Source organism: Salvelinus fontinalis, chromosome 16 (genome assembly GCF_029448725.1).
Source record: "Salvelinus fontinalis isolate EN_2023a chromosome 16, ASM2944872v1, whole genome shotgun sequence".
Classification (NCBI taxonomy): Eukaryota; Metazoa; Chordata; class Actinopteri; order Salmoniformes; family Salmonidae; genus Salvelinus; species Salvelinus fontinalis.
In genome coordinates, this window is record NC_074680.1 from 46,962,797 (window position 1) to 46,978,354 (window position 15,558).

Sequence of the window (15,558 nt, forward strand, 5' to 3'; positions counted from 1 at the left end):
ACTATAATTTTGATTTCATGGGTAATCAGTCCTTACATCCATAGGTTTGTCATTGAATTTGAGAGCGGTAACATTTCTCTAGGCCCATCCCTCAGCTTTCTAACAAAACAGAGATGGGATGACCACTTTGTTATTGTTTAAATTAAGGATTGTAGCTTTAAATGGATAGTTGTTGGCTCAATGACTAGAAGTCTATGGGAACACACACACACAAAGGGGGCCATTTCCTGTGACACAGATTAAGCATAAAATAACTAAATTTGTTTCATGGAGGACTGACTTTAATTGTCAGGATGACCACACAATTTATTTTAATAATGAGCCAAATCTATTGGTTTTCTGCCCAAAGTTGCAAATTAAATGTTGTGATCTATTTAATAAACACAAGAGACCAGCAAAATTGATAAAATAATGTGATGGTATAGTAGCAGCAGCGGCATCTAGTGGTCAGAACTTGGTACTATCACACATACTTTACGGTAAATAATGCAAGCAAACGTCAATGACTAATTTCTCTGAACAGGGGAGAAAAACATCACCAGATTCACAGGGAATACCTTTATTTATTTTATTTAACCCATTTAAACAGGGAGTCACATTGAGATTAAACATCTCTTGTACAAGAGAGCCCTGTACACATTACAATAAAAACAGGATATTAAAACATACACATGTGTATAAAACAATATAATTCAGCACAATAAACAAAAATGAACATTTAATAAAATCACATTCAACTACATAGAGGTCCTCAGTCAATCATGTAAACTTCCTGAGTGCCACCAGTACATCTAACTGCAGTGAACTCTGCATATTGTTAAACAAATTAGAGGCAAAAAAAAAACGAAATGCAGATTTTCCCAAATCTGTGTAGACTGAAGGGATCTCTAGTGTTATCCACTCCTGTGAACAGGTTTGGTAACTTATGGTTCTTATCTTAATTAACGAAGTTACATATGGAGGGAGTTTCTGTCAGATTGCTTTGTAAATAAATACAAGAGAATGCAGCTCTCTTCTTACAGACAGAGAGGTTCAATCCCACATTTTATATACAGACTACAATGATGAGTCCTAACATTGTCCTCTGTTATAAAACGTATTGCTGAATGGTAGACTTGACAACTGAGCCACTAACCCCCGCTGCCTTTTTGAACAAAATATATAAATAGATAAAAATGTAAAATACAAAGTATTAAATATTTGTATTAAAATGATTTAAAAATCCCAAATGAAGGTTGTGAATGGGGCATAGGAGCTATATATATTCTATATATTTATTTGTATGTAAAACCAAGGGTTTTTAAAACAGAGGTTGCCGTGTGTACAGTAACAATATCACCAAAATCCAATACAAGGAGAAGTGTTGTTTGAACAATCTTTCTCCTATTTTTAATACTAAGGCCAGATTTATTTCGATATAAAAAAACTATCTTTGATCTTAGCTTCTTAGTCAGATTTTTTTCTATGCGTTACAAAGGACAACTTGTCATCAATCCAGACGCCCAGGTACTTATATTGAGAAACAAGCTCAATTTGGGCTCCATTTATAGCGCAAATATGCAGGTCCTCAGGGTCAACATTTCGTGACCTAGAGAACAACATGAGCTTGGTTTTACTTGTATTTAACACTCATTTAAGATCTGTACGTGATTTCTGAATTGAACTAAAGTCATGCTGAAGTTAACGAATGGCCTTCTGCACTGAGGGTCAACCCTAACCCTAACCCTAACCCTGAGGTGGCACAGGAACACAAAACGGTGTCATCTGCATCGAGATGAATGTTACAAGTATTAACAGTGTTTCCTATGTCATTAATATACAAGGTGAACAATGGACCCATAATCAAACCCTGAGGAACACCTTTTTGAATCTCAAGAAATTCTGATGTAACCCCATCTATCATCTATCGAGATGGCCTGAATTCTTTCGCTAAGATAACTCAGATTTAACCCCGTCTATCAAGATGGCCTGAGTTCTGTCGCTAAGATAATTCTGAAACCATAAACAGGCTGTATATATCTATATATACTGCTAGCGGTCATCAGCTAACCTTTAGCTTGGAAAACTCTCGCCAGTTTGCACAACGCGATTCAAACCAGAGCATAACCGGACCTATTTTCTCTCCATACCCCCGGATTCCCACCGCAAGCTCTGAACCTTTCCACCTGGATCATAGCAGCTAGCTAGCTGCAATCCGAGTGTCTACTCCTGGCTAACGTCTCTGTCACGAAGCAAAAACCAATTAGCCTGGAGCTAGCCCATGCTAGGCCCATCTCCCGGCTAGCTGAAGAGTTCCATTAGCCACTTCTGGGCTACAATACATCTTTTGCCAATTGGCCTGGACCCATTTTACTGCCGGTGCAGAGCCCCGCCGGTACTTCACGACTGGACTACCAACGTAATCTGCCCGAGGGGGTTATTCAACTGGCCCCTCCGTCGCGACATCCCCTGAATGACCATCTGCTAGCCGCGGCCCGCTAGCTGTCTAGAGCATATCGGCTGTTAGCTGAATAGGTCCATCGGACAATTTCTTGGCCCACTATACCTATTTTTGCCAATTGGACGGGTCCCCTTTACCACACGGAACCCTACTAATCCATCATGACTGGTCTAGTGACCTAAATGCACGAGGAGGCTCTGAACAGACTTCCTCCGTCGCGACGTCCCTCTGAGGCCATTCTGCTAGCTTGCATGCCCAGGCCCGCTAGCTGTCTGAATTGCCGTGTCTCCAACCAGCCTCACTACTCACTGGACCCTTATGATCTCTCAGCTACGCATGCCTCTCCTTAATGTCAATATGCCTTGCCCATTGCTGTTCTGGTTAGTGATTATTGTCTTATTTCACTGTAGAGCCTCTAGCCCTGCTCAATATACCTTATCCAACCCTTTAGTTCCAACTCTCACACATGCGATGACATCAGCTGGTTTAAATTATGTTTCTAGAGACAATATCTCTCTCATCATCACTCAATGCCTAGGTTTACCTCCACTGTATCCACATCCTACCATACCTTTGTCTGTACATTATGTCTTGAGTCTATTCTATCGCGCCCAGAAACCTGCTCCTTTTACTCTCTGTTCCGGACGTACTAGACGGCCAGTTCTTATAGCCTTTAGCCGTACCCTTATCCTACTCATCCTCTGTTCCTCTGGTGATGTAGAGGTTAATCCAGTACTTGCAGTGACTAGCTCCACTCCTATTCCCCAGGTGCCCTCATTTGTTGACTTCTGTAACCGTAAAAGCCTTGGTTTCATGCATGTTAACATTAGAAGCCTCCTCTCTAAGTTTGTTTTATTCACTGCTTTAGCACACTCTCCCAACACGTCCTATGCGTGTCTGAATCCTGGCTTAGGAAGACCACCAAAAACCCTGAAATTTTCATCCCTAACTATAACATTTTCCGACAAGATAGAACTGCCAAAGGGGGTGGTGTTGCAATCTACTGCAGAGATAGTCTGCAGAGTTCTGTCCTACTATCCAGGTCTGTGCCCAAACAATTCAAGCTTCTACTTTTAAAAATGCACCTTTCCAGAAACAAGTCTCTCACCGTTGCTGCTTGCTATAGACCCCCCTCTGCCCCCAGCTGTGCCCTGGACACCATATGTGAATTGATTGCCCCCCATCTATCTTCAGAGCTCGTGCTGCTAGGTGACTTAAACTGGGACATGCTTAACACCCCGGCCATCCTACAATTTAAGCTGGATGCTCTCAATCTCACACAAATGATCAATGAACCTACCAGGTACAACCCCAAAGCTATAAACACAGGCACCCTCATAAATACCATCCTAACAAACTTGCCCTCCAAATACACCTCTGCTGTTTTCAACCAAGATCTCAGCAATCACTGCCTCATTGCCTGCATCCGTAATGGGTCTGCGGTCAAACAGCCACCACCTCATCACTGTCAAACGCTCCCTAAAACACTTCAGCGAGCAGGCCTTTCTAATCGACCTGGCCCGGATATCCTGGAAGGATATCGACCTCATCTCGTCAGTAGAGGATGCCTGGCTATTCTTTAAAAGTGTTTTCCTCACCATCTTAAATAAGCATGCCACATTCAAAAAATGTAGAACCAGGAACAGATATAGCCCTTGGTTCTCTCCAGACCTGACTGCCCTTGACCAGCACAAAAACATCCTGTGGCGTTCTGCATTAGCATCGAATAGCCCCCTGTGATATGCAACTTTACAGGGAAGTTAGGAACCAATATACACAGTCAGTTAGGAAAGCTAAGGCTAGCTTTTGCAAGCAGAAATGTGCATCCTGTAGCACAAACTCAAAAATGTTCTGGGACACTGTTAAGTCCATGGAGAATAAGAGCACCTCCTCCCAGCTGCCCACTGCACTGAGGATAGGAAACACTGTCACCACCGATAAATCCACGATAATTGAGAATTTCAATAAGCATTTTTCAACGGCTGGCCATGCTTTCCACCTGGCTACCCCGGTCAACAGCCCTGCACCCCCCACAGCAACTTGCCCAAGCCTCCCCCATTTCTCCTTCACCCAAATCCAGATAGCTGATGTTCTGAAAGAGCTTCAAAATCTGGACCCCTACAAATCAGCCGGGTTAGACAATCTGGACCGTTTCTTTCTAGAGTTATCTGCCGAAATTGTCGCAACCCCTATTACTAGCCTGTTCAACCTCTCTTTCGTATCGTCTGAGATCCCTATAGATTGGAAAGCCCCTATTCAAAGGGGGAGACACTCTAGACCCAAACTGCTACAGACCTATATCCATCCTACCCTGCCTTTCTAAGGTCTTCGAAAGCCAAGTTAACAAACAGTTTACCGACCATTTCGAATCCCACCGTACCGTCTCCGCTATGCAATCTGGTTTCCGAGCTGGTCACGGGTGCACCTCAGCCACGCTCAAGGTCCTAAACGATATCATAACCGCCATCGATAAGAGACAATACTGTGCTGCCGTATTCATCAGCCTGGCCAAGGCTTTCGACTCTGTCAATCACCACATTCTTATCGGCAGACTCAACAGCCTTGGTTTCTCAAATGATTGCCTCGCCTGGTTCACCAACTACTTCTCTAATAGAGTTCAGTGCGTCAAATCGGAGGGCCTGTTGTCCGGACCTCTGACAGTCTCTATGGGGGTGCCACGGGGTTCAATTCCTGGGCCTACTCTCTTCTCTGTATATATCAATGATGTCGCTCTTGCTGCTGGGGATTCTCTGATTCACCTCTATGCAGACGACACCATTCGGTATACTTCTGGCCCTTCTTTGGACACTGTGTTAACTAACCTCCAGACGAGCTTCAATGCCATACAACTCTCCTTCCGTGGCCTCCAACTGCTCTTAAATGCAAGTAAAACTAAATACATGCTCTTCAAACAATCGCTGCCCGCACCTCCCTGCCTGTCTAGCATCACTACTCTGGACGGTTCTGACTTAGAATATGTGGACAACTGCAAATACCTAGGTGTCTGGTTAGACTGTAAATTCTCCTTCCAGACTCACATTAAACATCTCCAATCCAAAATTAAATCTAGAATCGGCTTCCTATTTAGGCAACAAAGCATCCTTCACTAATGCTGCCAAACATACCCTCGTAAAACTGACCATCCTACCGATCCTTGACTTCGGCGATATCATTTACAAAATAGCCTCCAACACTCTACTCAACAAATTGGATGCAGTTTATCACAGTGCCATCCATTTTGTCACCAAAGCCCCATATACTACCCACCACTGCGACCTGTATGCTCTCGTTGGCTGGCCCTCGCTTCATACTCGTCACCAAACTCACTGGCTACAGGTCATCTACAAGTCTCTGCTAGGTAAAGCCCCGCCTTATCTCAGCTCACTGGTCACGATAACAACACCCACCCGTAGCACGTGCTCCAGCAGGTATATCTCACTGGTCACCCCCAAAGCCAATTCCTTTGGCTGCCTTTCCTTCCAGTTCTCTGCTGCCAATGACTGGAACGAACTGCAAAAATCACTGAAGCTGGAGACACATATCTCCCTCACTAGCTTTAAGCACCAGCTATTTGAGCAGCTAACCGATCGCTGCAGCTGTACATAGTCCATCTGTAAATAACCCACTCAATCTACCTACCTCTTCCCCAAACTGTTTTTATTTACTTTTCTACTCTTTTGCACACAAGTATCTCTACTTGCACATCATCATTTGCTCATTTATCACTCCAGTGTTATTCTGCTAAATTGTAATTACTTCGCAACCATGGCCTATTTATTGCCTACCTCCTTACCATTTGCACACACTGTCATGACTTCCAGCGCTCGGCGGTCGTCGTCACCGTCTACTAGCTGCCACCGATCCCTTTTTCCTTCCGGTTTGTTTTTTCTTGATTGTTTTCACCTGTTGCTCATTTTGGTTTATTATTTGTCTATTTAAACTTCTAGTGCTCTCTTGCTGTTGTGCGGGCCTGTCCTTACTGTAAGTGGTGCTGTTGGTATTTTCGCCTGCGTATTGTATGGTTTTTCTCTGTTTTGGAGACATAGGTGTTATGTGGTCATTGGCCTTTTTGTTTGGCTAGACCACGCGCAATATACGCATTTCTTTGGAAGTTTGCTCTCTGCGCCTGACTCAACACCCACCACTCCTAGAAATACGTGACACACACTGTATATAGACTTTCTTTTTTATATTGTGTTATTGACTGTACGTTCGTTTAATCCATGTGTAACTCTGTGTTGTTTTGTGTCGCACTGCTTTGCTTTATCTTGGCCAGGTCGCAGTTGTAAATGAGAACTTGTTCTCAACTAGTTTTCCTGGTTAAATAAAGGTGAATTAATTTTTTTTAATGTATTTATCTTGCTCCTTTGCACCCCAGTATCTCTACTTGCACATTCATCTTCTGCACATCTACCATTCTAGCGTTTAATTGCTATATTCTAATTACTTCGCCGTCATGGCCTATTTATTGCCTTACCTCCCTTATTTTACCTCATTTGCACATGCTGTATATATACTTTTTTCTACTGTATTATTGACTGTATGTTTGTTTATCCCATGTGTAACTCTGTGTTGTTGTATGTGTCGAACTGCTTTGCTTTATCTTGGCCAGGTCGCAGTTGCAAATGAGAACTTAATCTCAACTATCCTACCTGGTTAAATAAAGGTGAATTAAAAAATGTTTTTTTAAATATCCCAGTCCTACTCTTGATAATTTCTTCAGCAAAACACAATGATCAACAGTGTCGAACTCCTTTGACAGGTCAATGAACAAGGCAGCACAGATCTTTTTAGCATCCAAGGCAATGACAAGATCATTAACAACTAGCGTGGTTGCTGTTGTAGTACTATGCCCAGGCCTAAACCCTGATTGGTTTATATTACGAATACAATTATCAGATTAAAAGGAACAAAGTTGTACATTAACCAAAGATTCTAGAATCTTAACTAAACAAGATAGTCTTTAAATGGGGGCGATAGTTGTCAAGATCATTTGTATCCCCACCCTTATGGAGTGGCAGCACATATGTAGATGTCCATGCTTTTTGAATACTTCCTGATAACAATGTTAAATCAAAAATGTGGGCTACTGAGCCAGCAATAGTGTGTGCTGCACACTTAAGCAGACCAGGGGCCTGTTGCACAAAAGTAGAATTAAGACATCCGGGATAAATGACTCAGCTGAGCTCAATGAAGCCAAAACATGTGCGTCCAGGCTTAATTGGTTGCACAAAGACCAAGCCAGGATGAGCAATGAGCAGACACGGATTCATTAAGCCAGGTGAAACCAATCCTGGATAGGTGCGCGCTCACGGCTCACTCAAATAGACCCCGCCACAGATCAACTGATTTACCATGGCAACTAGAGCCGCGTACTTTTCCCCGTCGGAAGCACAAATCCTCATGGAGGCATACGAGGAGGTAAAAGATATAATTAAGAAGAAAGGCAACACCGCCACAGTGATAAAGCAAAGAGAAAAAGCGTGGCAAAGTATTGCAGACCGCCTGAATGCGTAAGTAGTGCACAATTACACAGTCACCGCTCCGCTGAAACATCACAATTACAATTCAAATATTTAATTCACATCTCCAAAAATGCAGTTGTACTGTAATTATGAAACGGTTACATTTTTAATTGAAATGCACTGCAGATATGAGTGAAATTGTGTAAAGTAACTCCATCACACTGTATAAAGCTATGATACATTTTTTGATATTTTTACTGAAAACAAGACAAAAATACCAAGTAATTTTTTGCAGTGTGACTCCATTAAATGTGTGTGTAGATTAAACATGAACGGGCCAAAACGGACATGGCAGCAGGTCAAAATCAAATACAAGAACATTCTGCAGAATGGTATGGTCCCTGACTAATATTTAACAAAGCACAAGCATATATTGTACCCAGAAGGTGCCTGCTCACACATTGTCTGTACTGTTTTAGCAGTGAAAAAGAATACCCACAGACAAGGCACGGGTGGTGGGTCACCAAAGGCTGACCTTACCCCAGCAGAGGACATGGCCTTGGAGCTAAATAAAGGCAGGCCCGTCTTAGAGGGGATCCCTGGGGGGAAAGAGACCAGCATAGGTTCCTCCCAAGATGCCACCCGCTTCATTCAAGGTATGTCCTTCCATCTCTACATGGGATACAACCACATTCATATTGAATCAATTTGGACTGTCTGACTTTGGTTTACCTATTGCCTTGCAGTGTCTGGCAGCACTGTGTTCCTGTTAGAGCCACCAGCACAAGCACCAGACGATGCTGATCCAGTGAGTACTCCATCAAAGGCATACTGTAGGCCTGGCATGTCTTGTCTACTAGCTTCAATATGAATCCGATTAAATGTGATAGGGTGAAGGCCCCAGTGCAGCAGCAACAGCACATGATGGAGACGATGATGAGGAGGAGACCATCTCTCTGGATTCCAGAAGGCATGAGGTATCATGTTAAGACTGTGAAAGTACTATTTACTCTACAATGGTGAGGAGTCCTCATCAAAATCAAAAAATCTAATTTCTTTTACAGGACCCAGATGCTATACAGTGGGAAAACCAGCCTGGCAACATAGTGCGTATTAATAAAAGGACACCACATCCTGCCAAATTCCAGCTGCGCTAATTGTATTGTGTTCACAGAGCTCACAAGCTATCAGAAAGTTGTATGGCAACCACCTCCGGCGCCAAATAGAACTGGCAGACATAGACATTCAGTACAAGAAGAAAAAGATGGAAAATCTTGCACTGGAGTCCGAAATAAAAAAGAGGACAATTAGGAAACTGGACCTTCAAATAAAAAAACTTGAGAGGGAGGTGAGATATGCCTTCAATGTACACTGTATGCTAACTGTAACACAAATGTATTAATCATTATTTTTCTTTCCTCCCCCAGCTCCAAGAAGATGACACAGCTCAAAATAAAAATTAGGTATATTCTCGTAAAGTCAAGTGAGCCATGACATATGAGCTCTTATTGTGAGCACACAGGACGGTGGCATCTTTCTAAGGTTTTTTTTATTTTCCCAGCAATCAGTACAACCAAGTCATCGTTATAAGGCATCGCCCTCTTTTGCCCACCCCCCCAGCACCAGGTGTGGCCACTAGCCTATATGAAGGCCCAAAATTGTGTGTTCCTTTCTGCTCTGACAATGGCATGCCCATTCGTGCGAGATGTGGTGGATGAAGAAGCACTTGTGCTGAGGAGAGCCTTCAGGCGAGAAAGGGTCTTCAGGGACCGGTTGGACCCACTGGCCTTCCCTGATGACCATCTATATGAAAGATACAGGTTTTCTGCAGATGGCATCAGGTATCTATGCAGACTACTGGGTCCCAGGATTAAGCACCGCACTGCACGGAGCCATGCACTGAGTGTGGAGCAAATGGTTTGTGTGGCCTTGCGCTTTTTTGCTAGTGGAGCCTTCCTGTACTCAGTGGGGGATGCAGAACAGCTGAACAAGGCCACAATTTGCCGCACAATAAGGAGTGTGTGTCTGGCTATCAAAGCATTAGCAGATGTCTTCATCTCCTTCCCTGGCCACAGAAGACTCTGTGACATCAAAGAGGAGTTCTATAGGATTGCAGGTAAGAGGATCTACAAATTACAGGACAACTGTTAACACATAGTAGGATACTCATTACTTTGTGTGACAGGTTTCCCCAATGTCATTGGTGCAGTGGACTGCACACACATAAGGATAAAAGCCCCCTCAGGTGCCCATGAGGCTGATTTTGTGAATAGGAAATCCTTTCACAGCATTAATGTTCAGGTGAACATAACTTTTTGATATTGTCCATTGACGAACACTCTGCATTGCCAGTGATGTGCATTGATTGGTGTAATATTCCTCATCTTATGATTTCAGATGGTCTGCAATGCTGACTGTGTGATCAGCAATGTTGTGGCAAAATGGCCTGGCTCAGTCCATGACTCCAGAATCTTTCGGGCCTCTGAAATCTATCAGTGCCTATCACAAGGTAAGCCACACAACCCCTATTTATAACCATCATGGCTGTGTCAAGAATATCACTGTGTTTATGAGGTAGTAATGATGAGATTTTGTGTTGACAGGTGAATTCTCTGGTGTGTTGCTGGGAGACAGGGGGTATGGCTGCCAGCCTTTTCTCCTGACACCTTTCACAGACCCCCAGGAAGCACAGCAGGCCTACAACCATGCCCATGCCAGGACCAGGGCCAGAGTTGAAATGACCTTTGGCCTCCTGAAGGCACACTTTCACTGCCTTCACAAATTAAGGGTCAGCCCTGTTAGGGCATGTGATATTACTGTGGCTTGTGCTGTCCTCCACAATGTGGCCTGCCTGAGGAAGGAGAGGGCCCCCAGAGTGCCACCAGCCATGGACTGGGACAATCCGGCAATCTTCCCTGATGACGACAGTGGTCGGCTGCTGAGGGACCAATATGTGTTGAATTATTTTAGTTAGTATGTGTGCTTTCAATTTTGGTTAAATATGTCCTGCGGTGGCAGAGGAATTTGGTTTTTTTTTGGTTCGTTTTTTTACGAATTTGGCCTCATGATGTTTGTGCGGTATACTGTGTGTAATACAAGGCTGCAGGGAGGCTACTGCATCCATTCATTTGTCTGTTCAGTTGATGTGTATGGATTTGTCCTGCATTTATTTTAGTGTGCAGACATGCAGGGTGTGTTATATACAGACCTTTGAATGTGTATGTATCATTTTGTATAATATGCTTGGATTCTGTGCTTTCCATCTTATAGAGTCACTGTGACTTCAGTTTCGAAAGGAGCTGATGGTTTACCTGCTTTGTTTTGTCCTTATTCAATAAAGGAACATAATGTTACACATTGTGTTTTTATATTCATATGGAATGTGTATTTGTTTATATGACAGAGTACTAGGGCCACACTGAAGAAAAAGGATAAAGTCATAAATTTATGAGGCTGGTTCTTTCTGCAGAAAAGCTACATATTGTTTTGATACTTATGACAATGTGATACTTAATATTCTGGCACATCAGCATGTCTTTGTTTATGAAACCATACTGAAGTACAATTACACGAAATGCCCCACATCTGTCATTTTAACAACTGTCCTCCTTTAAAACAACTGGTTACAATATTATTACTTGTGTTTTTTTTCCCCTCTGTGGCCCTAATATTCTATCATTTTATATATAGCCTTATAGTCTATGGGAAACTGTAAATTATCTAATGATAGCAACATCATCTAAAAATTATTTTTTATCCAAAATCATTGAAATTAATGATCACAAACGTTTAAATGACAGTGGGTCTAGTTATATGTGATAACAATGTATAGTGAGCAGTGAAATAACTATTGGTTTCCATTTGTGGTGACTGCTGACTGACATTAGGGATGAGATTAAATAGATCCCGGAATTTAGCCTGGTCTGGAGCAGGCTAGCTCCACAGAATAAATCTCCATGGTAATTTATACCATAACATATCCTCCTGGCCCCTATCCATCTTTAGTGCAACCGGATTACGGATCAATTGAGCCAGGATCACCAAGATATCCTGGCTCAATCCCTTATCCTAGTTTTGTGCAACAGGCCCCAGGATCCAAATGATCAACACCTGTGGATTTGTTTCTGTCTAATGTTAACAAAAACATCCAGGACTCCTGACTCCTGACCAACATTTTTAGTATCATTCAATATATTTTCACCGTCTACATCTAAACGACTCTTTTCAAGAGCTGGCTTTGAAATACATTCAAACATAAAGCCCGCAGAGATAAAATGGTGTTTAAATGCATTAATGACATCCATTTTGTCAGTAATAGGGCCAGAATCTAAATGAATTTCTTCGGGGAGAGAAGAGGAGACACAACCCTTCTGTGATTTAACAGCTTTCCAGAATGTATCTGTACATTCAGATAGTGTATTAATATAATAATCTGATTTAGCTTTTTTAGCTAGTTTTACACACAGAATACTCAATTGTCTAAAAGACTGCCAGTCTGTGCCCGAGTCTGTGAATCTAGCTTTGGCCCAGGAACCATCTCTGTTGTGTATGATTTTAGATAGCTCTGGACTGAACCAAAGGCAAGACCTAATTTTAATTATCCGTTTTTTTAAAGGGAGCATGTTTATCTACAAAACAATTGAAAACATTTGAGAAGAGGTTCAGAACCGACTCTGGGTCAGGTGTAGATACAATACAATCAAAGTCACCAAAATAAATGTCACATAAAAAGGCCTGTTTATTGAAATGTTTATAATTCCTCTTGTTGATAAAACAAGGGTTGGATCTAGGCATCCGTATATACCTGACACATACAATGGGACAGCTGTCACTAATATCCAAATACCCCACTCCCAGGATATTTCTATGGAGTATTTGTGAATATGAGGTCAATCAAAGTCGATTTCGTAGGGTCCTTTAAGTTAAGTTTGTAATCAGCTGGGTCAAATTTAGATTAGTACAAAAATAAGTTAAACAGTCAGCATCCTGCAAAATTAAAATCTCCATTTATTAACACCTCTGGAGTAGTAAAAATGGCAATTAAATCAGTGAGTTCGTTTAGTACACACTTCTTGGCGGAGGGTGGACAATAACTAGATTCCTATAACTGTTATTTTGGAGTTTGTGCTAATTTGCTATCTAGCATGCTCCGAACACCTGTGCTAATTAGCTATCTAGCATGCTCCGAACACCTGTGCTAATTAGCTATCTAGCATGCTCCGAACACCTGTGCTAATTAGCTATCTAGCATGCTCCGAACACCTGTGCTAATTATCTATCTAGCATGCTCTGAACACCTGTGCTAATTAGCTATCTAGCATGCTCCGAACACCTGTGCTAATTATCTATCTAGCATGCTCCGAACATCTGTGCTAATTAGCTATCTAGCATGCTCCAAACACCTGTGCTAATTAGCTATCTAGCATCCCCCGAACACCTGTGCTAATTAGCTATCTAGCATGCTCCGAACACCTGTGTGTAGTAATTGAAGGCCGTCAGAAACGTGTTGTCACTGAAAAATACTGTCGGCTGCAACTGTGAAAGCTGGTTAAAACACTAAGTGTATATTTTGTATTTGTGAAATGATTTTGATGTGATATGAAAGTAAAGGACTTTGTTTCTAGAACCCGTATCGCAATTGAGAATCGATTCACATTTAGATGGAGTATTTGGCTGCTAGAGCCAGTCTACGTGGCTGCCAAGAGCCAGTCTACGTGGCTGCCAGAGCCAGTCTCCGTGGCTGCCAGAGCCAGTCTCCGTGGCTGCCAGAGCCAGTCTCCGTGGCTGCCAGAGCCAGTCTCCGTGGTTGCCAGAGCCAGTCTCCGTGGTTGCCAGAGCCAGTCTACATAGCTGCCAGAGCCAGTCTCCATGGCTGCAAGAGCCAGTCTCCATAGCTGCCAGAGCCAGTCTCCATGGCTGCAAGAGCCAGTCTCCATGGCTGCCAGAGCCAGTCTCCATGGTTGCCAGAGCCAGTCTTCATGGCTGCCAGAGCCAGTCTCCATAGCTGCCAGAGCCAGTCTCCATGGCTGCAAGAGCCAGACTCCATGGCTGCCAGAGCCAGTCTCCATGGTTTCCAGAGCCAGTCTCCGTGGCTGCCAGAGCCAGTCTCCGTGGCTGCCAGAGCCAGTCTACGTGGCTGCCAGAGCCAGTCTACATGGCTGCCAGTCTCCCTCTGAAAATAACATAAAGTCCTTGGAATGGTAGGCTTGCCTAGAATTCTTCTGAGTACATTCTTGGGCTATATCGGCACATGCCTCATCGACTCACTTGTAACATCTTCGGCCATTATAGGAACGATGCATTGTTAAAACACTCGTCAGCCTAAGTTCCAACGCTATCGTGAAACTGGACCCCGGTTATCTTTTATCCTGTCCTCTCCATACAGGCACCAACTAACCTGTCCATACAGGCACCAACTAACCTGTCCATACAGGCACCAACTAACCTGTCCATACAGGCACCAACTAACCTGTATCTGTCCTCTCCATACAGGCACCAGCTAACCTGTCCATACAGGCACCAACTAACCTGTCCATACAGGCACCAACTAACCTGGCACCAACTAACCTGTCCATACAGGCACCAGCTAACCTGTCCATACAGGCACCAACTAACCTGGCACCAACTAACCTGTCCATACAGGCACCAACTAACCTGGCACCAACTAACCTGTCCATACAGATACCAACTAACCTGTCCATACAGGCACCAACTAACCTGGCACCAACTAACCTGTCCATACAGATACCAACTAACCTGTCCATACAGGCACCAACTAGCCTGTCCATACAGGTACCAACTAACCTGGCACCAACTAGCCTGTCCATACAGGCACCAACTAGCCTGTCCATACAGGCACCAACTAACCTGTCCATACAGGCACCAACTAGCCTGTCCATACAGGTACCAACTAACCTGTCCATACAGGCACCAACTAACCTGTCCATACAGGCACCAACTAACCTGTCCATACAGGCACCAACTAACCTGTCCATACAGGCACCAACTAACCTGTCCATACAGGCACCAACTAACCTGTCCATACAGGCACCAACTAACCTGTATCTGTCCTCTCCATAAAGGTACCAACTAACCTGTCCATACAGGCACCAACTAACCTGTCCATACAGGCACCAGCTAACCTGGCACCAACTAACCTGTCCATACTGGCACCAACTAACCTGTCCATACTGGCACCAACTAATCTGGCACCAACTAACCTGTCCATACTGGCACCAACTAACCTGTGAATACTGGCACCAACTAACCTGTCCATACAGGCACCAACTAATCTGGCACCAACTAACCTGTCCATACAGGCACCAACTAACCTGGCACCAACTAACCTGTCCATACAGGCACCAACTAACCTGGCACCAACTAACCTGTCCATACAGATACCAACTAACCTGTCCATACAGGCACCACCTAACCTGGCACCAACTAACCTGTCCATACAGATACCAACTAACCTGTCCATGCAGGCACCAACTAGCCTGTCCATACAGGCACCAACTAGCCTGTCCATACAGGTACCAACTAACCTGTATCTGTCCTCTCCATACAGGCACCAACTAACCTGTCCATACAGATACCAACTAACCTGTCCATAAAGGTACCAACTAACCTGTCCATACAGGCACCAACTAACCT

The 15,558-nt window shown here is 43.5% G+C and overlaps 1 protein-coding gene across 1 annotated transcript; it reads left to right on the plus strand.

Moving 5' to 3' along the window:
• Window positions 1–9,588: 9,588 nt before the first annotated feature.
• On the plus strand, window positions 9,589–11,258 carry LOC129813440 (putative nuclease HARBI1). The gene is made up of 4 exons (XM_055865773.1): window positions 9,589–10,021; window positions 10,091–10,206; window positions 10,303–10,414; window positions 10,509–11,258. The coding sequence occupies exons 1-4, from the start codon at window positions 9,589–9,591 to the stop codon at window positions 10,877–10,879; spliced, it is 1,032 nt and encodes a 343-aa protein (XP_055721748.1). The 3' UTR covers window positions 10,880–11,258.
• Window positions 11,259–15,558: the final 4,300 nt, after the last annotated feature.

Excerpts from the sequence above, each read along its gene's own strand:
- LOC129813440 (XM_055865773.1), top strand. The coding sequence starts at position 9,589 with ATGGCATGCCCATTCGTGCGAGATGTGGTGGATGAAGAAGCACTTGTG. Across the intron at positions 10,022-10,090 it reads GGAGTTCTATAGGATTGCAG|GTTTCCCCAATGTCATTGGT; the intron begins GTAAGAGGATCT and ends TTTGTGTGACAG. Across the intron at positions 10,207-10,302 it reads TTCACAGCATTAATGTTCAG|ATGGTCTGCAATGCTGACTG; the intron begins GTGAACATAACT and ends TTATGATTTCAG.